This window comes from Pinus tabuliformis, chromosome X (genome assembly GCF_031772625.1).
Source record: "Pinus tabuliformis cultivar Carrire ecotype Pingquan chromosome X, CPIR1, whole genome shotgun sequence".
Lineage (NCBI taxonomy): Eukaryota > Viridiplantae > Streptophyta > Pinopsida > Pinales > Pinaceae > Pinus > Pinus tabuliformis.
This window is the reverse complement of record NC_142308.1, coordinates 843,398,650-843,424,915: the sequence shown is the minus strand read 5'-3', so window position 1 is coordinate 843,424,915 and position 26,266 is coordinate 843,398,650. Positions and strand designations below refer to the sequence as shown.

General features: G+C 38.8%; 2 protein-coding genes across 3 annotated transcripts in view; one reads left to right on the top strand and one right to left on the bottom strand.

Annotated features, from left to right (window-relative positions):
• The first annotated feature begins 2,302 nt into the window (after positions 1 to 2,302).
• Positions 2,303 to 6,535, top strand: LOC149142386 (uncharacterized). The gene is made up of 4 exons (XM_089451469.1): positions 2,303 to 3,351; positions 3,559 to 3,980; positions 4,221 to 5,452; positions 5,837 to 6,535. Exons 1-4 carry the CDS (start codon positions 2,303 to 2,305, stop codon positions 6,533 to 6,535), a joined length of 3,402 nt encoding a protein of 1,133 aa, XP_089307595.1.
• A 7,295-nt stretch (positions 6,536 to 13,830) lies between these two features.
• LOC149142385 (putative protein phosphatase 2C 57) overlaps positions 13,831 to 26,266 on the bottom strand; it is a 129,935-nt gene continuing 117,499 nt past the window's right edge. For both annotated transcript variants that reach the window (XM_089453291.1, XM_089453290.1), the window contains 2 exons: positions 14,740 to 14,951; positions 13,831 to 14,648 (listed from right to left, as the gene is read on the bottom strand). In XM_089453291.1, coding sequence (XP_089309417.1) covers positions 14,075 to 14,648; positions 14,740 to 14,951 — 786 coding nt within the window. In that variant the 3' untranslated portion in view covers positions 13,831 to 14,074. The remainder of the gene's footprint in view (positions 14,649 to 14,739; positions 14,952 to 26,266) is intronic.

Genomic DNA, 26,266 nt, shown 5'->3' with positions numbered 1-26,266 from the left:
GTTTCACCGAAACACCTATGTTTCAGAAATGTTATCCGCTCTGTTTTGCACTGGCTCGCTCTAGGTGGTTAATTTCATAAACAAACTACATATAAAAACAACAAAGAGACAGCACAAACATGCAAGAAATCCGCATACTCAACGAAGAACAAACACACAGACAAAACAAAGGGAGCGTTCCACATATTCAATCAGAACACACCATATATATACACTGCTCCATCCCATCTTTTCCCTCTCGATTTTACCTTTAGACAACGGTCATGTTTTACTAATTCTGGATCTTGGAGATTAGATTCTTGAAATTTGACATGAAAAACCGATTCCAGCCAATGAAAACAAAAATATGCTAATATTGGAAATTACTCATAAGAATGACTTTAAAAATGAACACCATCAAAATATAACTACGCAGTTAGCATGTACTGAATAAAAAAATTTCATGTATAGGGAGGGTTTGTAGAACATGCTACTTCCCTGGAAGTAACCATTCTGTAACTTTCAAAACAAGTCAAGTTAAAAATCCCAACAAAATATTTTTTTTTTTTTTTTCTAAGATGCCCATAGGCCCTAAGGGTTGAGCCCAAGCTCTGATACCATATGTAACAACCCAAAGTAAATATAAAATTAATTTCCTAATTAAAATCAGAATCAACAAATAAGTACATACCTATATTACCTGTGATCGATGTCTGCCAGATGACAACAAGGTTTTGGGGACGACTCTCCACCCAACCGTAGGCTCAATTGCGCAAGGCTTTGCTACAACTGGCCACCCCCGAGCCCTCAATCAATGTACTACTGCCAGTGACTCCTAAGTCTTAGTACACCATTCTCCCAAGAGAATGAAAGATAGACTCTCGGAATGATGGAATGCAGGAATGCCTCTCATCTTCCTCACCATCTATTAAATAGAACAACATTGGAAGGGGAACCACATGCACACACTCCATGTGTCTACATGCAACTTTCTTTGATTTTTAGCATTCTTGTTTTATTTCTTTATTTTTCTTTTGATTTTTAGCTTTCTTGTTTTATTTCCTTCTTTTTGATAGTTTTCTTGTTTTATTTCTATTTATTCTTATTTAGAGTTTTAGTATGGTTATTACTATTTTTATTTTTATTATTTTTATTTATTTTCTTGTATATATTTTTAATATCATTTATTATTTAACATTTATGATTTATTATCTTTATTATTTTTATTGTTTATTATTAAGTGATTTATTTAGTATTATTAATTATTATTATATTATTATTTATTATTTATTATTAAGGGGAGGGATATTACAGGAGCCTTCATCAAAGTCGCTGAGGAAACCAAATACCGAAGATACACCTCCTATGCCAGGATCTGTGTACACATGCATCTGGCCAAAGAACTCACGGATTCGGTAAGTTTATTTCATGACGATTATGAATGGGTACAAACTATAGACTACGAGCATATTCCTTTTCGCTGCAGAAGGTGCCATGAGCATGGCCATCTTTTCAGGGATTGCCCTCTGAATCTTCAGTCGAAAGCATCCGCATCAGAGACAAGTAAAGATGCTGAAGGATTCACGAGAGTTCCTAGCCGTAGAAAGCAAACCAAGAAACCTCCAGTAGCTCCAGAAGATCCCAAGAAGCCTGAAACTCGGAATAGCTTTGGAATCTTGTCCTCTCCAACCTTCATGGAGGATCATACTCTCATCCCATCTTCAGATCCTTCCCCCTCCACCCCTGTGCCTCCCCCACATCCCTCAGCTTCGCCCTCTAAGTCCGCTCCAATCAGCACTCCCGCTTCAACCTCTACAGACAAAAATCACGCTTCAGAAACAACCATACAATCTTCCGCCATGGAGGTTGACGCTTCTCTAGCCCACAATAGCAATCAAAGGTCAGATGAGGAGGAACAGGACAAACTATCACTCATGGAAGAGGGACCAGAAAGTGAAGATCTAGTAGGTTTGGACCTACTCAAACTGGAAGCAGCATGTCGACAGAAAGACTTCAGTGAAATTCCCCCAAGGGAGATCGACAGACTTGAAGGAGTTCTGATCAGAGCACAGCAAAATAAATATCTCGGCATTCAAGCAGGTAGTCCTTGGGATGGTAAAAAAAATTTGAAAGACACGAAAAAACGAGGGCGCAAAACAGATTTGCAAAGGACTATCATTATTGGAGAAATGTTGGTGGATTCTGGAGAATTCCCCAAGCTGACCAAGTTCTATAAAGCTCTTCCCCACGGTTCCTCATGAAGCTAATCTCATGGAATGTGCGAGGGCTTAACAGCCCTGCAAAACATAGAATGCTAAAAAACATGATTCAGCAAGAAAGGCCCACACTAGTCTTTCTACAAGAAACCAAAGGCAATAGCACTGCATTGGAGAAAATTCTAAACAAAGTTTGGACAGGTTGTCGCTCAGTCTCTGTGGATGCATCAGGCGCTTCTGGAGGGCTGGCAATCTTATGGAACCCTCAAATCCTCTCCCTTCAAGATTTCCATGCCTCTCACTTCTTCATTCAAACCACCTTCCACCTCATTGGTACCAACATCCATGGTCTTCTCACTAATGTGTATTTTCCTCAAGATCTTCAAAAAAAGCTGGATTTGCTGAACTCTCTCACAGCTCTCAGCTCTGGCAGAAGCCATCCCCTATGGATAAGTGGTGGTGACTACAATATTATTACGGCGCTGGAGGAAAAATCTGGAGGCCGAGCAAGACTGGAAGGGGACAACATTGGCTTTAAAGACTTCATATCTAGGAATCAGCTCATGGATCTTCAGACCTCAAACGGTATGTTTACTTGGACCAACAAACGAAGAGGATCTCAGCACATAGCCTCTAGACTTGATCGTTTCCTCCTGTCGGATAATGCCATTCATCTGGGCAGAGATTTCCATGCTTCCATTTTGCCTCAAGCAGGCTCAGATCACTGGCCTATAATGCTTCAGTGGTCGCGTCCAGAGTCAAAGAGCAACAGACCTTTCCGCTTCGAATCCTTCTGGTTCTCCCATCCTAACTTCAAAGATGTGGTAATAGCTGCCTGGAAATCCTTCACTCCCCCCGCAGGAGCCAAGATGTTTCAATTTCAACAAAAGTTAAAATACCTTAAACAAGTGCTGAAAACTTGGAATCGCACTCAGTTTGGCAACATATTCGATCAAAGGAAAGCGCTGGAGCAGCAAATGTATACGCTGCAACAGTGTATCATATCAGAGGGTCGAACGGAGGATTATGCACTACAAGAGCAGGTTCTCCTAAATCAGATTGAAACACGCAGGCAGCAAGAAGAGACTCTCTGGCGACAAAAATCCAGGATCAGATGGCTCAAGGACGGGGAGAAAAATACTAAGTTCTTTCACAGGTCAACCATTCAAAGGAGAATGCACAACAACATCGCCTTCATCAACAATCAACAAGGGGAGCGCCTGGAGGTGCATGAAGACATAGTACAGGAATTCCAAGAATACTTTCAGGACACTCTTAGAGAACCGCCGGGTAGCAGAAATCAAGCCATACAAAATATAGTGCAGCACATTCCTAAAATCATTAATGAGGATCACAACAATAGGCTTCTCCAGCCTATCTCCATGCAGGAAGTGGAGGACGCAATGGCCCAACTCAAGGATGGTAAGGCGCCCGGCCCTGACGGATTCACAGCCAACTTCTTTCATGCTTTCTGGGAGCTTATCAAAACAGAGGTCTGGGAGCTAGTGGATGAATCACGGTCAATGCATTGGGTTCTTCCTTCCCTAAATACGACCTTCATAGCACTCATTCCTAAAGTGGAAGAATCCAAGACTCCTGACAAATATAGACCGATTGCATTATGCAATGTCATCTATAAGCTTATATCTAAAGTAGTGGCAAACAGACTCAAACATCTCCTCATCTCGCCAGAGCAGACAGGATATGTAGAAGGGCGCCAGATTCTGGATGGCATCATTCTCTCCCACGAAGTGATCCACTCACTCAAGATATTGAAAAAACCAGGTATGATTCTCAAACTAGATCTCTCCAAAGCTTTCGACAAACTCAGCTGGACCTATATCAAACACATCTTACTAGCATTCGGCTTCAATGCTACCTGGACACGATGGATCATGAATCTCATTTCCTCCCCCTGCTTCTCCATCCTTCTCAATGGATCCCCCTCCCCTCCTTTTCAACCTTCTCGGGGTATTCGTCAAGGAGATCCTCTTTCCCCATTCATTTTTGTTCTCATGGCTGAAGGGTTAAGCCGCCTTCTTCACTCTGCCACTTCTTCACACTCCTTAAAGGGCATTTCATTGCATGGCCAATCCCCCATCACTCACCAACAGTTTGTCGACGATAATATGCTTTTTGGCTACCCATCAGTACAAGAAGCCTCTGCCTTTAAACTCCTGCTCAATCTTTTTTCAGAAGCCTCTGGCACTACCATCAATGCCTCCAAATCCCAGCTCTTTTTCTTCCACACTCCCGTTCTCACTCAGAGGAACATAGCCAGGATTCTGGGTTTTTCTATAGCCAAGCTTCCTTCGAAATATCTGGGAGCTCCCCTGTTTGACTCTGCTATCAAACATGCCTCTTGGAGGACCCTCCTTGACAACTTAGAAACCAGGCTCTCCTCCTGGACTTTCCGCTCCCTCAACATTGCTAGCAGGATTATCCTCATCAAATCTGTTCTTCAAGCCATGCCTCTGTATCTGTTCTCAATTTTGGCTGCCCCGAAATGGGTTCTTAGGAATATTCGCAATCTTCAAAGAAATTTCCTTTGGGGTTCCTCAGGCCACAACAGAAAATGGGCCCTGGTCAAATGGACGGAAGTTTGTCTTCCGAAATCAGCTGGGGGACTAGGCCTGAGGGATCCCCTTCACAGCAACAACATCATGGGTGCGCGCATATGGTGGAATTGGATCTCTAAACCGCACACTCCCTGGGGTCATCTCTGGCAGGCCAAATATGCTCCAGGAAGTTCAAAAGAGGAGTTAATCTGTTTCAGTCCAACCACTCCTGGCTCGCTAATTTGGAATGCTGCCAAGATACATAGTGCTTTTGTTCAAGCACACAGCTTCTGGGAAATTCACTCAGGCACCACTGCGAGATTTTGGGAAGATTCCTGGCAACAACTTCCCAAACTTGCCTCTCTCTTTAACAAACCCAAGTGGCAAGCAACCATGCAGCAAAATGAACAAATCCATGTTCATCAATTCTGGCAACAGCAATCTCCCCAAAGCTTTCATCTTTGGAAACCGGAAAATACTTGGCAGGCCAATTGGCAGGAGGAAACCTATGATGAGATTGATCAAGAGCTCAAACTCAGGAGAATCAAACTCTCTGATCAAAAAGACCGCTTGAGATGGGGATATACTACCAAGGGTATGTTCACTACCAAGGAAGCATATCAAATCCTTCATCACCCCATTCAGATAATAAAAGATCAACTATGGGATCAAGTCTGGCAACCAAATATATGGCCTAAGGTCTCCACATTCCTTTGGCTTCTCAGCAAAAAAAGGATCCTCACATGGGATAACTTACAAAAGCGAGGATTTATTGGGCCTTCTAGATGCTCCAACTGTAATCTTCACTCAGAGGACACTAATCATCTCTTGGACACTTGCCCTCTAGCAGCTCAAATGTGGGAGAGAACAACACAGTGTAACAAAAGAACAGGTAGAAGAGAGGGAGATATCATAAACACTATCAGAACCTAGCCACGGAAGCCTTTCCAAAGTCCTTTTCTCAACGCTCTCTGGAACCTCCTGCCGGGCTTCGTTTATTGGATAATCTGGAAGGAAAGAAACAGCAGGATCTTCAAAAATCACAGTTCACCTCTGGACACTCTTTGGCTTCTTCTCAAGCAGAATCTTCAAGAAACTCTAGCTCTCAGACAATGGCAAGACTCAGACATGCCAGTCTCTCCTCAGGAACGCCTCATTCTTGCCAACTGGAATTTAGATCTCACCACTGTAGATCTCATCAAGGCCAGTAATTCTATCCACTCTGAGTCTGCACACTCTTGGTCTCCACCGACCATCCATCCCTACAAGCTGAACTTCGACGGAGCGGCTAAGGGCAATCCTGGGCCGGCTGGATATGGTGGCATCATCAGGAACACGGAGGGCTCTGTTCTGCATATGTATCACGGTTCGATGGGTCGAGACACCAACAACGCAGCTGAGATTGAAGGCTTATGGCAAGGGTTACGCACAGCAGAAACAGAGAATTTGCTCCCTTTAGAGGTTGAAGGGGATTCTCAAATTCTCATAGAAGCTGCCATCCAGATACAATCAGGATCCTCAGCTGCAAAGATAGCTTCGAGTTGGAGGCTTCTAAGTAGACTGGAACAAATTGAAGAATGGCTCAAAACTCCTCGCAGCATTTCCTTCAAGCACATCCGGCGAACAGCTAACAAGGTTGCAGATAGACTGGCTAATCAAGGGGCCGATCAACAGCTCCCCTTCTTCTCTGGTCCGTTGAATTGTTCCAATGATCCACAACTCAAAAGCGACTGCACACTCCTGGTGCAACAAGATCTATCCCTCCCGGATCCGGGTGTCTGACGGCAGCACAGGTACGTGGCTTGCGGTTTGGATGGGCGCGTGGTTGATCTTCACCGCCACACATCCTCTCACAGCTCCGGTCATAACTCCTCCTGTGCTCCAGATTAATGAGACTTTAATGACGCCAATACATCCATTTCCACCGGTTAATTTCTTGATCATGGCGCTATCAACTTGCCATAATCGCGTTTCTCCCCTCCGCTCTGGCTCCTCCTCCTTTGCAGTTGCAGCGGTTTGCTCTCGTCCTCTCTCAGGAGTAAACCAGGCTTTGGTTCACTGGAGGAGCTTCTGGCTATGCCCTCAAGCCATCCTCTGTTTCCCCTGCTCTTTTGCTTGCCACCCGCTTGCTGCCCTGAGCGCTGAAGCCAAGTTTGTTTTCATCCTTTACTGCTTCCATCATCTTCCAAGAAGCCCGGATCACCCTGCTCCTCCAGCTATGCCGAAACTGCGACAACGGATGAGCTGCAGAAGAGGCAGCTCTCGAGGGCAAATTGGACGCCAGGCTGTCTCCTCCACGACGGACTCCTCAACCTCCTGCCCGGACTTCCGCTCAGACAGGTACCCAGCTACTCGGAGTGGACGGGGTAGGGGCAGAGGATTGCAAATTGTAGCACCGAGCTCCTTCCAATCCATGACTAACGCCGCTCGGTTACGATTCCCCTGCAGTCATGGCACTTCTTCCTTTATGGCCACGGTCACCATTGAGCTTAGCGAGCTCAATTCAAGTCAAGAGGCTGGTTCCCTCAGAGCGACTACAGACAGGCCGGCGGAAGACAGACCAGGCCCCATCCAGACAAACCTCGAACAGAGCAAAGCTTCAGGCTCTGGCAAAGGCAAAGCTTCTCAACGCATGAAGAATCAGGCGGGCTCCTTTGATGACGACGATGATTACAAGTATGGATGCCGCATCACCGAGGAGCCGCCTAATCCCTCTCCTAATGCTTAAACAGGTTGGTTAATTCTGGTTTTCTTGGACTTCAGCGAGCTCGAGAAGGTTCACTCATCACTGTCCTAGATATTATGACATATGCATTAGCTCATATTGCCAGTTTTCATACGAAAGGGGCATTCTGCTAACCTTCAGTTTTCAGTTTCGGTCGCAATCACAGTTACCTCTGTTTTCAGTAATGGGTTGTCGCGTAGCTGGTCACAGCTACCAAGTCTAGTTTTATTGTTTTGGTTGTCGCATAGCTCCGGTTTAATTCTCAATTCCAAGTACAACTATGGGGTTTTCTCTATTTTTGCCTTACTTATGAACAGGCTCTCTACAGTTCTTGAGGGCAATACTCAACTGGATTTCTACATGCAGATATGCTATGCTTGTAATCATGCTGCATTTTTGGGCTAGCTCTACGAGGTCATGGCCTCGGTGTAAATTATTTTTGTATTAATATAGAAGTAGCCATATTCAGAAAAATAAATAAATTAAAAAATTAAAAAAATATCAAGGTTGACAATATAAAGTGACCACATTTAACTATGGTCACCATGTTGTAATATGGTTGACCATAGTGAACGATTATACCTTGTAGATAACTATGGTCAACATGGTCATCCATCATCAACCATAGTTGACTTTATTCACAATGGTTGACAATAGTCAGTCATAGCCAACCATCAACTTTAGTTGGCCATCATAAGCCATCGTCAACAATGGTTAACAATATTCAACCATGACCAACCATAGTCATCTTAGGTTGACCATAGTCAACCTTATATAACGATAGTCAACCCATGCTCATGGCACATGGTTAGAATGGTCAAACATGCTCAACTTTAGTCAACAATGGTCAACATTAATATAATATTATTAACTTGATGTAGCATTAATACCTTGTTACATTAATTGTTGACCATGGTCAAACTCAATCAACCTCAATCAACCATATTCAACCTTGGTCAACCTCGTCAACCATGATCAAACTCATCAACCCTCTTCAACATTGTCAATCATGGTCACAAAAACCCACCTCCCACACATTGGTCGTCAACTAGCACAACCAAATAAATAAATGTGGTTGATATACATCGATCATTGTCAGTTTCCACCTTTTATACGTCAATATGCATATGAAAATGGCGTTGATCTAGTTGTGCTAGTTATTTGAACATTATTTTCCTTTAGGCAGTGTCGCAATTCACTTATAACGAGAAAAAAAAAACAGTCCAAACTAGATAGAAAAGCTTTTAGATTCCAAAGATTGCAACTAAATGGCTCTTGCAAACCTAGAGTGATATGAAAATGTATTTTTCAAAAATGTTTATATCCAACTTTTGGTTAAAATATTTGAAAAATGGATGAAAATTGTAATGAAACAACAAACTTGTACACAAATTCCTTTACAAAATTTACCCCTAATTTCAACAAATGATATATGGTTACCAATCATATGCTCCATATGAACGGTTTCAGTACCGACAGCCAACCACATGGAAGCAAATTGCTTGGGAAATAATAAATTTTAGTGAAATAGTCACATTATTCCTCAATTTAATTTGAAAAACAATCCATCCCACAAAGAATATCCAATATCAACAAAATAAATGGAGACTGGGGAGACCAAGGAATCTCTCTCAAATTTCTAAATGAGCATTTTGCATAATTGTGAAAGAATGGGAATTAGAACCATGATAGGCTATGGGATGGAACTATTGCATAATATATGCATGCTTTCAAAACAACTTTCAAGATTTTTATAGTTCTCGTTTGTCATAAGAGAGAGTCAAGTGAAATCACAAATTTGTACACAAATTCCTTTATAAAATTTCCCCCCAATTTCAACAGGAAGTATAGCCCCTATACACCATACAAACGTCAAACACTTGGAAGCCCCTATACACCATACATACGTGAAACACTTGGAAGCAAATTGATCGGGAAATAATAAATTTTAATAAAACAGTTACATGATTGGTCAATTTATTTCAAACAAATGTAATACGCAATGTTGTTGCTTAGTACTTGCTTTTTATCCAGAAAGTAATTGATAATACAATATTATAGTAAAAAAAACAATAAAAAGAATTGATACGAAAACTCACTTTATAATAAATTAATATTTTTTATTTTTTACAATGACAATAGAAACTATGTGGCCATATGTCTTTGATAACTTGTAAAAAAACTCAAAAATTTAACTCATTTCTTTTATTTTTATAATTCAATTTCATTATAAATAACCATATATTCCTAACTCAAAATTCATCACATAAAATTGAGATCCAATTTCACAATGCATAACCATTAAACTTGATCGTAATTCAAAATTCATATGAAATCATATACATAGTAATGCCACAAACAACCAATTAAATTAATTTTATTTTTATTTTTATAATTCAATTATAATGACTAAATATATTCCTAACTCAAAATTAATTTTTTTTATTTTTATAATTCAATTATAATGACTAAATATATTCTATCTCAAAATTCATCGCATAAAATTGAGATCCAATTCATAATGCATAACCATTAAACTTGATCGTAATTCAAAATTCATATATGAAATCAAATACATAGTAACGCTACAAACAACCAGTTAAATTAAATTTTTAATATAGGTATAATAAAAATAAATTTATTAATTTCTCTTTCCGTCCATAAATGAATAAAAAAACTGAATATTTCTTTCGGTTCCAAAACTAATACTTCGTTTTTAAACCAACATAATTGTAATAAAATTTAACAATAGATATAAATAAAATACAACCAGGTTCCCAATCTCAATTCCAAGCCAATATTAATTTAATTAACTACACAACAAACCCATACCGATGCCAGAATTATCAATGGGAGTGGCAAGGTCACATTCGAAAAAATCATAAAATAAAATAAGTGGCCCATCACTCAGCAGTAACCAGGGGTTGGTTTTCCCTTCCTGGATGTGAGATAACCAACACAGTGAGTCAGATCCATTCCACAACTTATGCCTGCAGATCTTGAATCAGATTCTGCGTATATAAATGGCAACTGTTCCTACCAGCAGGGCAGCTGTTTAATTTTTATTTTTTTGTAATTTTATTATTTTTAAATTTTATTTTTAATATAAATCTAATTATATTAAAAAATTATTTTTTTCATACAAATGTTCAACAACCCATTAAAAATTAGAAATTTCATTTTTTTCAATTTTATTATTTTTAAATTTTATTTTTATAATAAATCTAATTATATTAAAAAATATTTTTTTCATACAAATGTTCAACAGCCCATTAAAAATTAGAAATTTCATTTTTTTCCAAAAATTTATTTGCATTTCTTTAGTTTTAATAAAAATTAAAAATTTTGAAAAAAAAAACAAAACAATAACAATATAACCTTATAACCCTGCTACCAGGGCTTCACACAAACAACCCATCACACAAACAAGATAAATGGAAACTGGGGAGACCAAGGAATCTCTGCCCAAGTTCTGCATGAACATTTGCGGAATTGTCAAGGAACAGCAATTAGTAATGGGGCAGGGCCATGAAACTGTTGCAGAATATATACATGTTCTTAAAACAACATTCAAGATTTCATTAATATATCATAAGAGAGCTACAAGAAACCACAAACTTGTACAAAATTTCCCTTCCAAAATTTGCCACTAATTCAACAGGAAATATAGCCAATATATGCTCCATATGAACCATTTCCGTACTCACATAGGAGCAAACTGCGTGGGAAGCAAGAAATTCTCATACAATAGTAACGTTATTGCCCATTTTAACTCCAATAACAATCCACCCCAAGAGCGGGCAATATGAACCCGAGCTGCGCGTCCTATGGCAGCTATGGTTTACCCTAGCGGCAGTCTGTTCCCACCACCGTCAAGCCTTAACCAGCCACTGTACAGCCCGAGATGGCCTCCATTGCTCTTGCAGTCGAGTTGGCTGAGCTTTTTGCTAAGTTGGGGGTTTTTCTGTTTCTTTTGAGACACGATTACCTTCATTGATTCATCATGGACGCACCTAATAATCCCGAGGAAGCGTTTATTTCTCTGATCAGATCTTCAAAATCTGCAGGTGAGAAGTGCCCAATGAAGAGCAAGTTTGCTAAAAAGGCAGAAGCCATTGCCAAGCTGGACATTTTGTCTCCAGAACCAAAAAGGAAAGCCATTATGCTGCATGAGCAAGCCTTGATTGGAAAGTATCAGAGAAACTAGGCATGTATCAGAGAAACTGGGATGTTCCAGGTCATATCTCTGGTTTTTATTCAGAGGTTTCCTTCTGGTTTTATTTAGCATCAAGGAGACAGACTTGATCTTTAGACTGGGTCCTTAATTCAGGGTTCCAAAGAAATTTTCCTCTCCCATTGGACCATTGATTCTGATCAAAACATTGAAATCTCAGTTCCCCCTGTATGGGTCAAGTTGCCGGTGTCCTCGACATCTTCTAGGATGAATCCTCTCTCAAAATTATTTGATATACAATGAACCAAAATATTGACCAAGCTAAGGCAGATTGAGATTTATCCCTGCACTAGAATTTGTTCAGAAATGGATTTAGAGGAAGACCTTCTGGAGACTACAGTCATCTTCAAGCCCTTAATTAGGAGCAGATTCCTAAGTGTAACTCCTACCAAATCTATGGAAACTTTGCAAAGAGCTTCCCAAGAATTCAAGAAACACAACCCCTTTTGAAGCAGGGTTTAACATCCCAGAACAATAATGAGAAAGAATTATTCAAACAGGTATCCAGAAGGGGCAGGAAGCAGCAGCCCAAAGCACCACTCAGCAAAAAGACCTCAATCAGACCTGCCCATCCCCTCCAACAACAGATTTGAAGTTCTTGAAGATCCAAAGGAAGGGGAAGAGGGAAAGGTAGAGACAGATCTTCCGAAGACCCATTCAGATCCTAAAGGCGGATCATCTGCTGAAACTTGTGGAAACAGAGAACACAATTCTAAAAACCACAGAATGGACCCCAAGGACAGAATCGCACCCTCCCTAGGACAGGAACAGGAAGTAGAAGAGGAGTTAAGAGAAGAAAAGGAGGAAGAGGAATCAATGGGTGAAAAGGAAGATGCAACAATGAAAGAGAAGCATGACCCTGAAGCTTCTGGTTCCCCTTCCTTCACAGACTGAAGAAAGACTTGCATTCCTCTCCCCTGCTAACAGGGGGAAGGAAGTCAAAGTCAAGAACAAAGAAAGAAAGAGAGAAAGAAGCGGAATCAAACATTTTCCAGGGTTATCAAATAACCCTGGACTCCACCTTTTTTAGTGGGGGAAGAGTTCTCCCAACGTGATAATTATGTTTTGTTTTGTACCATTTTATGCAAATAATTTGTTAGAATTTATTCTTGTACTCAGGAAGCAGTAAGAACTACTTACTGTAGAAAATGGTTCAATCACTCCCTTTCATTCTTTTATGCAAGAAAAATTGCTCTGTAATTATTGTCTGAACTCACAAGACTGCAGTGTTTGTACTCTTGCTGTTTAGCTAAGCTACAGATTTTTTCAATATAATGTTTCCCAATTTCGGTTAAAAAAATAATAATCCACCCCACAAACAACATTTAATATCTATGATCAACAAGATATATGGAAAACGGGGAGACCAAATAGGAGAGGAGGAAGAGTAATCATTCCGTGAACAGGGAGATGGAAGCAGCAACGATGAATGAGATGCATGACCCTGAAGTTTCTGGTTCCCCTCCACAGACTGAAGAAAGACTTGCATTCCTCCCCCCTGCTAACAAGGGGACGGAAGTCAAGTTGAGAACAGAGAGAGAAAGAAAGAGAAGGAATCAAACATTTTCTTGGGTTATCAGATAACCCTGGACTCCACCATGTTTAGTGGGGAAGAGTTCTTCCAACGTGATAATTATGTTTTGTTGTGTCATTCTATGCAAAAAAATTGTTAAAATTTATTCTCGTACTCAGGAAGCAGTAAGAATTAGTTACTGTAAGAAAATGGCTCCATCACTCCCTTTCATTCTTTTATGGGAGAAAATTTGCTCTGTAAGCTGGCCTATTGTCTGAATACACAAGACTGCAGTGTTTGTACTCTTGCTGTTTAGCTAAGATATAGCTTTTTTCAATATAATGTTTCCCAATTTTGGTTAAAGAAGTAATAATCCACCCCACAAACAACATTTAATATCAACAAGATATATGGAAAACGGGGAGACCAAATGGTCCCTACCCAAGAAAAAAGAACATTCTAAATGAACAGAACATTTGCAGAACTGTGAGAGAATAATAAGAACTGGGACAGAACTAAGAAACTGTTGCAAAATACATACATATTTTGAAAACAACTTTCAAGAAGTTGGTAAAGGCTATTAAGCTTGAGAAAGGAGGGAAAAATATTGCTAACAAAAGTCCTATAATACATTAATCTCCACCATACAGACCATCTTTGTTCCAAGAATACATGGACAATCCTAAAAGAAGAGAAAAGACTACAAACTTGCCATAAATGGTATTGTTGAAAACATCCAGAGCCATAAATTAAGTCCTATATATTCTGAAAAAAAAGATGTTCTCAGAATTTAACGCTATCAGCCTTCCACAATACCATCTATTTTCTCCGCAAAGAAAAAAAGAACTTTTAACTCCGCAAGCTGTCTAAATAGCTTTGTAGGCCACGCAAACCTTCTGCGGATATGCTTCTCCGCACTCGTGACCTGGGAACTACAAGATTTGGAGGTGGCTCAGATTGGAGGCAGACCACAACTACCGTAAGATTATCAGCAGTCTTACGTTTTAATGCTTCATCTATCAATTCTTTGCAGCACAGAAGAGGATCATTGTGCTCTTGCAGCTTCCGTCGTGCAAAGTCAACTGCATTTTGACTTCTAAAGACCTCCCAAAGACCATCACAACCAATTATTAAAAATTCATCTTCCTCTGTCAGTGTTATTCGTTTTAACTCTGGCTCCCCACTCAAAGGCCCAGAGCCACCAACACCATGTGCTTTCAAACCTTCCATGTGCCAGTCACCCAGAGCTCTTGTAACATTCAGTTGGCCATTCAAATACCCATCATCAATATAACCCCCAGAAGCTTCAATGCGTATTCTCTCCTTGGTACAACCAGGCCTGTGATCCCTTGACATTTCAATGGCCTTTCCACGCCTTGATAACACAGCTCGACAATCTCCTGCATTTGCAACCAGGAGATACCTGTCCAAGCAAAAACAAGGAAAGCCTCAATAAAGTTCAGTGTGCTGCTAGAATGGTAACCAGCACAGTATATACACTTCATAACACACACCTTCCAATAATCAGAGCAACCAAAGCTGTTGTACCCGAACATAGACCAGCATCATGTAAGCATGCCTCAGCAAAGGCATTATCAGTTTGCAAAAATGCCCTTCTAGCAGCCCTCTCAATATGCAAAGGAAAATCAGCATCTTTGACAATAAGACTAGGCAATTTGTCACAAGCAAACTGTGCAGCATGTTTTCCTCCATGTCCATCAAACACCTGAAATAAGAAAATTACTTGCAAGGCAAATCGCATATTAACGTTCATAAAATAAACCAATTTTAGTAATAATTTGAGCAATAACAGAAAACACATTCATCAATATACCATTTCAATTACAGTGTCCACCCAATGTTACCAGATTCAGGGCGGGGGAAAACTCAGCAAGTAGAAGAGTCTAGCGTTTAAAACGGCTCAGGAACAACTTGACAAGTACCAAAATATAAGTAGGGCATGAAATTTATGGACAATTATAGGCAGGGCAGTTTTTCTGGGCATTTATAGGCAGAGTAATGAGTTTCACTTGCATTGATTGAGTTTGATTCATGAATACTCATCGGTAATCTGAAATCAAACTCGGTCATTATGACTGGCCTCTCAAGTCATTTTGACTCAAAAGCAAAGTCAAACTCAGAAACTTGCAATTCTGGCAACAGAAAGTCCACAAATTGCAGAAGGTAAACGGACCAATTTAGTGAGTTAACTGTTGAAAATTGTAACTAGGTTCGGTCTTCATAATGACCTAATTGTAATCATGACATTGTATATTCTTTATAAAGAAAGAGAAATTATATTTTATTTTGGAGTATGGGTTTCATACTCAAGTTTGAGTCAAAAGCATGTTCTTCGTGCTTTTAGGTTTTCTAGGTCTTTCTAGGATAAAGAATATTATTGGTCATGTGTCATAGTCCCATTTGGACTCATTGTAATAAAGAAAGATACTTATTTTATCAAGAAAAAGCCATGTATTAGCCCTAGACCAAGTCGGCCCAAGAGCAAGACCAATTCGGCCTAAAGGAGGGGTATTTGACCCTCAAGGAAGGCCATACAAAGAAGAGGAGCTCAAGTAATTTGGACACACAACAAGCACAAGCTCGATCTGCAACAGCAAAGGAAATGGAGTAGCTGGGAGGACGAAGAATAGGAACCAAAGTTGAAGTTTGAAGACTATCTTTCCTTGTCTCGCTATTAGGGTTTGTGAAGCTGCCAGTTGCAGAAGGTCGAGGAGCTCAAGTAATTTGGACACACAACAAGCACAAGCTCGATCTGCAACAGCAAAGGAAATGGAGTAGCTGGGAGGACGAAGAATAGGAACCAAAGTTGAAGTTTGAAGACTATCTTTCCTTGTCTCGCTATTAGGGTTTGTGAAGCTGCCAGTTGCAGAAGGTCGAAATTGCAAGGCCAAAATTTTGTGAATCAGTTGCAATATCGAAGTTTTGGAAGTTGCCTTGAAAGAGATCTTGTTGGGGGCTGACCTGGGGCTTGGAGGGTTTGTTGGCTTTGGTCTTTAGACCTTGGAAATCTCTTTGTAAGCAAATTCTATAGAAGAAGAAATGCATTTTTTCTAGATTTTCTCCTTCGAGGGGTTTTGCCTGGCTTGGAGCCTATATCTTATGTACCTTGTCTTGTTGTGATCTTCATTGTTTTGGTAATTGCTTGATGAAAAAGTACTAATGAAGTAATTGATGACGATGGTTAACGTCCGCGGAGACCAAACATTGGTCTATCGGACCTAAAGAAACAAATTATTTATTTTGATTTAAAATTTTATTCCTATGCTCAAAAAGCTTGGAGAGAAGCCTCCCGAGCTCACTATAATTTGACATTGTAAAAGGCTAGGAAGGTCAGTATTGTAACAAAGATTGTGAAACTGAGATGTAATGTGGTTGTACGCAGGGCACTCTAAGAGGAAGTGGTTTTCATCCTCGATGTTCCTATTCTCACATATATGGCAGATCCTTTCCATCCATGGCATTTTAGGAACTGCCCAACGACCTGTTTCACTATGGAGCTCATGAGAATTCGTTCTAATCTTTGCTATATTAATTTTCTTCTTTGAGCTAGTTAAAATAGAGAGATACTTTTGATCTTCTAGGGTGGGGTTGATGACCTTCTTATAATAACTTAATTTTCTTTTAGCCGCTAAATCTTTCTCACACCACATTTTTTCTTTGAACTTAGAAGTAACAATATCTTTAATGTTATTTATGTTTTGTAATGCATCATTCTCGTTGATCTTGCAATAGTTTAACCAAGCCCTTAGGTGGTTTTGGATGGAATTTAAAGCTAACTTAGGAAGTCTATGATCGTCTATGTTATTGAGTTTGTGCTTGTACAGCAGAAACCTAATCATAGCTAGGCTCTCAATAGGGGAAAGACCTGCTTCTATAAGGAGAATAGGATAGGGTGTATTACTTTTAATTTTCAGATTATAAGTTATAAAACGCTTCTGAATTTGCTCAATCTTTCTCCATGATTCTCTGGAGATGTTGCAACCCCAAACCTCATAGCCATATAAGATAACATGAGTGACTAAAGTTTCAAATAGGAACTTATTTTTATCCCACATTACGAGGTTTGTTGTTTTACAATTATTTTCAAGACCAAAATAAGCTTTCCACCCCCCATTAATCCTTTTCTCAATGCTATGGTTCCAGTTGAGCTTGTGATGAATATCAATTCCTAAGTATTTGTAAGAATACACTTCCTCCAAGTTATTATTGTCATACATAAAATTAGCGTAAGTGTCCTTCTTGGATTTGATAATCATAACTTTTGTTTTGTCTTTGTTAACAGTCATACCCATGGTAGAGCAGAAATCCTTAAGAAACCTGAGTTGCTTATCAAGATCAGATGGGCACCTTGCCAAAAGAACAATATCGTCAACATGGAGAAAAAGGATGACGACTATCCCAGCTAAGATTGTGCCATCACATCCTGCTTCCTCTAAATAGCTTTCAAGCTTATCGATGTAAATGCCAAATAGGGTAGGGGAGAGGGGGCAACCTTGTTTAACTCCGATGTTACACTTAATATCTTTCGACCACCCCTCATTGCTCTTTAGCTTGGCAATTACATTCTCATATAACCTTATAGCGGCAGCTCTCAACTCGAGAGGAACCTTTAGCTCTTCTAATCTATTCCAAAGGTTGTATCTAGGAACCGTATTGAAAGCCTTTCTAAAGTCCACAAAGCAACAAAATAAATTGGATTTATCATTACGACATTCCTCTGCAATGATCCTAAGCGTAACAAGGATGCCTTCTGAAACCTGCTTGGCCTTTAGCCCGCTTACCTTCACTTTCAAGCCATATGCTTAACTTCTTTTCCAAAATACTACCATATAACTTGGCTAAGAGAGGGCTGATCATAATTGTCCAATAATTAGGGGGGTTATTTGTATCCCCACTTTTAAAAATAGGGATAATGAGGCTCTCAGTCCAAGGTTTAGGGAACCCTTGCTTGACTACTTGATTGAAAAGCTTGTGAATGTGGGGGATGAGGACAGGACCTCCAATTTTTAAGATTTCCACCTGGTAACCTTCAATGTCCTTAGCTTTCCCATTAGCGAGGTGATTAACCCCAAACTTAATGTCTTCTAAAGAGAAAACTTCTTTCGTTGTGAGCAGGGTTTCCAAATTATCCATGACATTTGGAGATTCATAAAGCTTTTTAAGATAGGAATTCCAATCGTGAAGAGGAATTTTATTGTTATCTTTAGTCTTCCTAGTCAGAATCTGCCTCCAAAATTTCTTAGGAGCTACCTTAGAGAGGTGTAAGAGATTCTCCTGTCTTTGACGAATGTATTGCCTCTTTTTCCTTTTAGTTAGGACTTTGTATATTTTTATCTTGTCCATTTTAAGAGATTCATCAACAACTTCCTTAATTGCTCTCCTCGCACTTTTACAATCTTTGTCATACTATGGATTGGTTTTGCTATTTCTTTTATTATTTGAAACTTCAATTGAGAACTTGTTAATAGAATATCAGAGGGTTGTAGTAAAATTATGATAGAGGTCTTTTATGTTGTCTATACTAGATACAGGAAGCAAATTAGTTTTTAATTCATTTAGAAAGAGATCATTTTTATTTCTATCAAATATTAAGTTCTTTTGGCTATAAGTATTATTTTCTGTGGGAACTCTATGCATGACAAAATTGAGAGTTATAAGTAAAGGCCTATGATCAGAGTCACGTTCGTGGTCGTTTAAGATGTCAAAATTTATTATTTTGTTGTATAATGGGAGATCGGAAATAACGTAGTCTACCACACTGCTACCAAGTCCAAGGATGCAGGTCATCTTGCTGGAATTGGGCCACTTCTTTAGACCGTTGCAAATTATGAGATCCTGAGCACTACAGAGCTTGACTAGCTCCGACCCAAACAAATTTTCCCTGAGGTCTTCAGAGCTCCTTTTGTACCTACTAGCCAGAGTAGGGTCTTCGTCTAACCAAAGAGGATTAGGGTTGGAATGATTGCTTAGAATAATAGCTTGGTTGTCTAAAGTTCGAGCATTAAAGTCACCTATTAAAAGGATATTACCGTCATTCCTTAGGCTAGAAATATCATTCTCTAAACCATTGTAAGGGTTAGTTTTATCTAGATTCTTCTTCTTATAGAAGTTAGAATTGATGGGGGGGAAATAACATATTGCTATGTAGGACTTTTATTATTAATGTCTTTGATCTCTATCCAACTATATTGGTTGTGAGGGTCGTTTTTATAAATCCTAGCATGGGGGGAGATGTTCTTCTTAATGTAACAAGCTATTCCCCCAATGCCTTTACGGGAGGATTGCTTGTTCCAAGTAGACCATAGCGTAAAGCCATCTATGTTAGGGACCTTAGATTCTTCGTGCTCCCAAGTTTCAACAAGCAAAATAATATCAACATCATTTGAAATCCAACTTAACTTGGGGCCTTTGTTCCATGGGAAGCCCCGACAGTTCCAAGAAAGGATCCGGAGCATGTTTAATTGCTATTGATTACTATCTTTTTGGTTTCTATCTCGAATAAAGGCTTTTCTATTTCTGATTATTGCCCATTTTCCTTCCTTTCTAGCTTCTTTTACCTTTTGAACCTCCTTTCTTAATTCTACTTGATCTTCTGGAATGAGATCTTCATTTATGAATATTCCCGTTCCTTTTAGACTTGAGGTTTTACTAAGTATGTCGTACTTATGATCAGTGGAGCTCACCTTTATGCGGATTAGTCTTCCTTTATTCTCGGTTAATTTCCCCAACCTTGTTGCTTCTGTGAGATACACTGTTTCAATTTGTAATCTATTATGTAATTCTATCTGGGCTAAGGCTAAAGTATCCTCATCTACTTCCTCTTTTAAAACGAAGATTATAAGGTTCAAAGCCCTTTTGTTACGTTCATGGTCTAATTCTATTAATTTTTTCATTTCATCTTTAATTGGTTCGATATCTAACTTATCTACCACATTATTTAGGGTGAGGCGGCTATTAACTTTTTCTTCTAGTTCTTTAATCATGTCTTTCATTTTAAGACTCTCCAAAGTATCATCATCTCCTTGCTGGGATGGTTGGTTAGTATCTTGGTTTTGTTTTTCTATAACCTGCAATCTAGTCTCCATTGCCTCCATTTTGTTCTCCAGTAGTTCTATTTTATTTTCTATTTGTTTTTGGATCGTGTCTTCAAGAGATGCAAATTTATTTTCCAGCATGGCTTCTAACTCTTTTTGTAGCTTGGCTTCTCTTTCTTCTCTATGTTTCTCTAAAGACTCTATATACTCATAAAGGCCTTGTAGAGTAACTGTGCTAGGTCTGCCCTTGGTAATCTTTGGTAACTGTGGTGAAATATTCATACTTGAAATTATATGAGCAAATATGTATTAGAAAAAGAAAAAGATAAGGAATGTGTGCACTTGATATCAACAAACCTGACTGCAGATCGCCCGTGCCCATCGCAGCCCACAGACCGAAGAATATATGCGAAGAATATATAGAGTACGTTTTTAACTCTTTCACCAAGCCTCAGAACTCTTTCACCGAAGAATATATAAAGTACGTGTTTAACTCTTTCATCGAGCCTCAGAACTCTTTCACCGAAGTATATATAGAGTACATGCTTAACTCTTTCACTAAGCCTCAGAACTCATTCACCGAAGAAAATATGCAAAGAATATATAGAGTATGTTTTTAACTCTTTCACCGAGCCTCAGAACTCTTTAACCGAAGAATATATGCAAAGAATATATAAAGCACATGTTTAACTAAGTATGTTTTTAACTCTTTCATCGAGCCTCAGAACTCTTTCATCGAAGAATATATGTGAAGAATATATAAAGTACACGTTTAACTCTTTCACCGAGCCTCAGAACTCTTTCATCGAAGAATATATAGATTATGTTTTTAACTCTTTCACCGAGCCTCAGAACTCTTTCAAAGAAGAATATATAGAGTATGTTTTTAACTCTTTCACCGAGCCTCAGAACTCTTTCACCGAAGAATATATGCGAAGAATATATAAAGTACGTGTTTAACTCTTTCACTGAGCCTAGAACTCTTTCACCGAAGAATATATGCGAAGAATATATAGAGTATGTTTTTAACTCTTTCACCAAGCCTCAGAACTCTTTCACCGAAGAATATATAGAGTACGTGTTTAACTCTTTCACCAAGCCTCAGAACTCTTTCACCGACGTAAATATAGAGTACGTGTTTAACTCTTTCACCAAGCCTCATATATCACCATATATGAGGCCAACATATATCACAAGTAATTATCAAGTTAAGGAATATCATCCACAATCTACAAGTCTCTAGATTTTCCAACTTGGAATCAGAGCTAAGGTGCAAGAATGAGACTGAAGATCACATCTTAGTTGGCACTATGGCAAGGGTTATAAGGAAGGTTTTCAAGTTTCTTCGGAATCTCACTACATCTATCAAGGATTGCATATTGAAGATCATCTCCAAGATTGCGAAGGAAGTAATAGATGGAAGTTTGTTCTCTGCTTTATTGACACTTACAAGGATGAGAACGTATGGGTTATTGATAGTGTTGTCTCCAAACATATGACCGGAGAATGCAATCAACTTCAAACCCTATCTAAAGGAAACTCTTCTCATTTAATCGAACTTGGAGACAAGAAGAGCTATCCAGTGAAAGGGATTGGATCTACTTCATTGGAGCTCGAGTCTGATGGAAGCATTCACCTCAACAATATTTTATATGTTCAAGGTTTGAAGAAAAACTTGCTTTCTATTTCTTGTCTAGAGGATAAGGGTGATAGAGTTGGTTTTGTTGATGGCAAAGTTTTGGTTTGGGGTAAGGGCTCTACTATTGATGATGCTAGTGTGATCGAGATTAGTGAGGGGACATTACATAGACTTTTTACACCTTTATCTCATGCCCTAGTCCACTTGGATGTAAGTCCTTCCAAACTATGGCATGAAGGTATGGACACCTTCATTTTAAGATTTTTCCATCTCTAAGTCAAATGGTCAGTGGAATCCCCGAATTGAAGGAAGAACATGAAGGGGCCTGTAAAGGATGTGATCTAGGCAAGAATGTAAAGAAACCATTTGCAAGAAGTTATACCCGATCTAAGGAAGTGTTAGATCTCATATATTTAGATATATGTGGACCTATGGCAGTTAAGTCTCTAAAGCATAAAACTATGGCTGAAGCGAGAAAACTGATAGCTTGTAGACTTGGATGTAAAAATACACACAGGTATTTAATAATAATAATTTATTAATATATATATTTGTATAAGTTGATATGAGATGATGTTAATGTTACAATGAGGCCCTGCTTTTATACCTCAGCAGGTGACCTTTTGTGAATGGGCATGTCTTTTAGACATGCCTTTTCACCTAACTTAATGACTATTTAACCTAATTAATATTTATATTTATTTTATTTATTTAGTTGTTATGAATTATACTCATAACATAGCCTCTTCCTTCGGAAGCTTTGTCCTCAAAGCTTTAACGTTGGGGGTTTTCTTCACTTAGTGTATGTCATCTCGATGTATGTGACGTGACCTTCCTCTCGTCTTATAGCTAATCAATGATATTCCTTTGGATTTTTCTTCTTTTTGGATTTTTTTTTTTTGGAAGTCAAATTTTTATTTTTATTTTACTCTAAATTTTTTTTATTTGTATAACTCTATAATATTTTTTTATTTTTTTTATAACTTCAATTTTTTTTCTTCTAAATCATAATATATATATATATATATATATCTATTTTAACTTATTAAATTTATATAATATAGTATATAATGTAACATATGACTTTATATAACAATGTATTAGGTTAATGTAATACACTGTTTCAAAAAGCTTACGAGTTTATTTTCAAACGGTACGAGTCTTGGCGTTTCACAATTTAACACGACCCTTTCGATAGTCAAAGGAAGAACGACAACAACGGATTGGATGGACAACGCTGTCATGGGAGGAGACCGAGCGTACGGTGGTGTCGCTTCGCAGTGGAATGCTATCGGTTTGAGGCGCAGCATTAAAGGGTGCAGGATATCTGGGGGTATATTGGGCATATTTTCCATAACCATGTTAATCCCGTGCACAATTGGTTGGATAAATGCATTATGAAAAAGGTTGTCAGTGGGGCGCCAAAGCCAACGACGCCATTTCGGAAGTTCCTTTTCAGCAAAATCTCTGCCCAAATCTCTAAGGTGATTGTGCATATTTATACGGTTTTTATAGTCGATCTCCAGAATACACTTGTATTCTAGATTCTGAAGATTCACCCTTCCTTGCCATCCAGATCCGTCCAATATTCTTAAGGCAAGATGTTTATCTTCATCTATTAAAAAACATGAAATATCTAAAAATATTTCCTTTTCCTGATCATCAAGATAGTCGTAGCTAATTCTGAGACTACTAAGTATATCTGAAGGAAGTACTAAATTCGATATTTTCAGATATTCTTCTTCCCAGTACCATGATTCTTTTAGATAAAGTTGGGAGCCAAGCACTTGGAGGGATAACGACAATCCATCACAGGCATCCAAAAACTTTGTAACCTCTTTTTCAAATCTGGCACCAGGGAAAACTGATAGATTGAAGGCTATCCCGGTCACAACTGTTGACCACCGCGTTTCACCACCGATTGGATTGATAATCTGCCCGTTCGTTCGACGGCCTGGTGTGTGCTCTCCTGCAAAGGGCAAAGTAGGATTGATGAATTGATGAAGTGGTTTGATAGCAATACTTCTGTTGCCTCATGAAAGGGATTTCTGGACCTTGTGATACAGGTCCATGGTTGGTGATTCATCGGGATTGTCGATTCTTTGTTTTGGAATATCCTTGGGATCAACGAACTTCACGCTTCCTTTTGTCCTCTTTTCTTCAGCTTCTTGGTATCCTTTCCTCAGACGTTTTGCCGCTGCTTTAATCTTTGCAATCCGCTCATTGCAGCTCATCAAATTTGTAGCGCTACTCCCCAGCTTCTCTGGCACTCCTGAATTCGGTTTCGATCTCTTTAAGGAACGATCTTCAACTTCTTATTCTTCTTCTAGGGTTTCTTCCCTTTGTTCATTGCAACCATCAGATGATGCTAACGATACTGTTCTAGCCGGAGAATCCGCTTCCACGTGTTTGCGCTTTACAAGTTTTCTTGGAGATGTGGGAGGGTTGTTTTTCTGTTTCAGCATTGAAGATTCGAGTGGGTGCGCCTTGGATTTTTCTGCATCCCTTGGAGATGTGGGAGGGTTGTTTTTATGTTTTAGAGTTGAAGACTCTGGTGGCTACGTCATAGATTTTTGTTCCGAGATTTTCTGTGTATATTTTTCCTTCTTCCTATTTTCGTGTTTGTTATCGTTGTCGGGCAAGTGATTGATCAATTTGTGATTTCGGGGCTATCTTTTTTGCGACTCGTGTGATTCATTGTCCTTCGCAGCTTCATATTGATCTTCATAAACAGAATTAGTATCCCTGTCATTTCTTTCATCTTTCTTATTATTGATTTCTTTCGGAAATTCTTTAACTTCTACAAATGATTTTTCTAAAAGTTGTAATGCTTCTTGAATACTAAACTATTCAACGTAATCAAGATGTGAACGTAATGGCACATTGTGCGGACTATGTTCAAAGCCCTGCATGATTATATCGTGTGCCATGGCTCTGATACCACTGAAGCATAAAACTATGGCTTAAGCGAGAAAATTGATAGCTTATAGACTTGAATTTAAAAATACACACAGGTATTTAATAACAATAATTTATTAATATATATATTTGTATAAATTGATATAGGATGATGTTAATGTTACAATGAGGCCCTGCTTTTATACCTCAGCAGGTGACCTTTCGTGAATAACTATTTAACCTAATTAATATTTAATTATTTAATATTTATATTTATTTTATTTATTTAATTGTTATGAATTATATTCATAACAGTCTCTTGGTGGGCATCAGTATTATGCAGTGTTGATAATATCGGTATTGGCAAAATATAGGCGAGGGTCCAGAAAACATCTTATCGGCAATATCGGCAAGCATAGAAAATAATTTTTTTCAAATTTTTAAACATAGCCGATATTTTCAAAATATGGCGATATTTTGCCGATATTTTCTAATATCACCGATATTATCAACATTGGTATTATGTAACCTTTATTGACGATTTCTGTTAAAATTGGCAACTAGGGCCAAATTCCACTATAGGTCAGTGCATCTGTTGGAGAAGATTATTGCATTGAATTCCTCTTCTCAAGAGGACCAAAATCAACCTAAAAATCACCAAATCTGGATGAGGAAAAATATTCATTTATTCAAAAGGAATTCTATGGGGCGTGACTTTATCAAGGCAGGAAAATTGAAAATTTGAAATTTGAATTTGCCTCCAAATGTCAAGCTCGGCTTCACCTTCATAAGGGCAAAACATTATAGATATATGGGCATCCTCCACCTCATTTGAACCATCTGAAATCTCTCAAGTGATGCTTCTGAAAGAGCCACAGCTGGGAAAAGCTTGGAGAACGTGATATTTGGGTTTGTTCTTTGGGCTATTTTTCTCCCACAGGTCCGAGGCATCTAGCCGCAGGCATTAGAGCATGTTTTGTCATGAAGCTCTCCTTTAGCAGGTTGAGTTCCACAGGCAGGAGGTTGAGATTGTTGGAAGCTTAGTCTGGGTCAGTTCGATGAAGCATTTGAGGAAGCACTCACCTTCTCCTGTTGACCGCAACTACTGGGTTTTGTTCTATGTTTTCATGGTGGTTGAGAAGCCTGATTATCAGCTTAGATTGGATTGTTGTCACATCAAGTAACTGCGTATTGGTTGGAGGTTTTTTTCATGAATCTACTGTTGTAGGTTAGCGCTGGAATATGTGCCCTAACCAGGACAGTAATCCACGTCAAATGTGCACTGCGTTGGATCCATCATCATCAGCAGTGAAGGCGGCACTAATTAATCTGGGATCAATATCCTTTTGAGGACCGTTTTGATTGACTATTGATAATCACTGATTAGGGCAAGGTTTTGACATATGAGGACAGAATGGAAGATTTATATGGGTTACTTCTCTGCTAAGT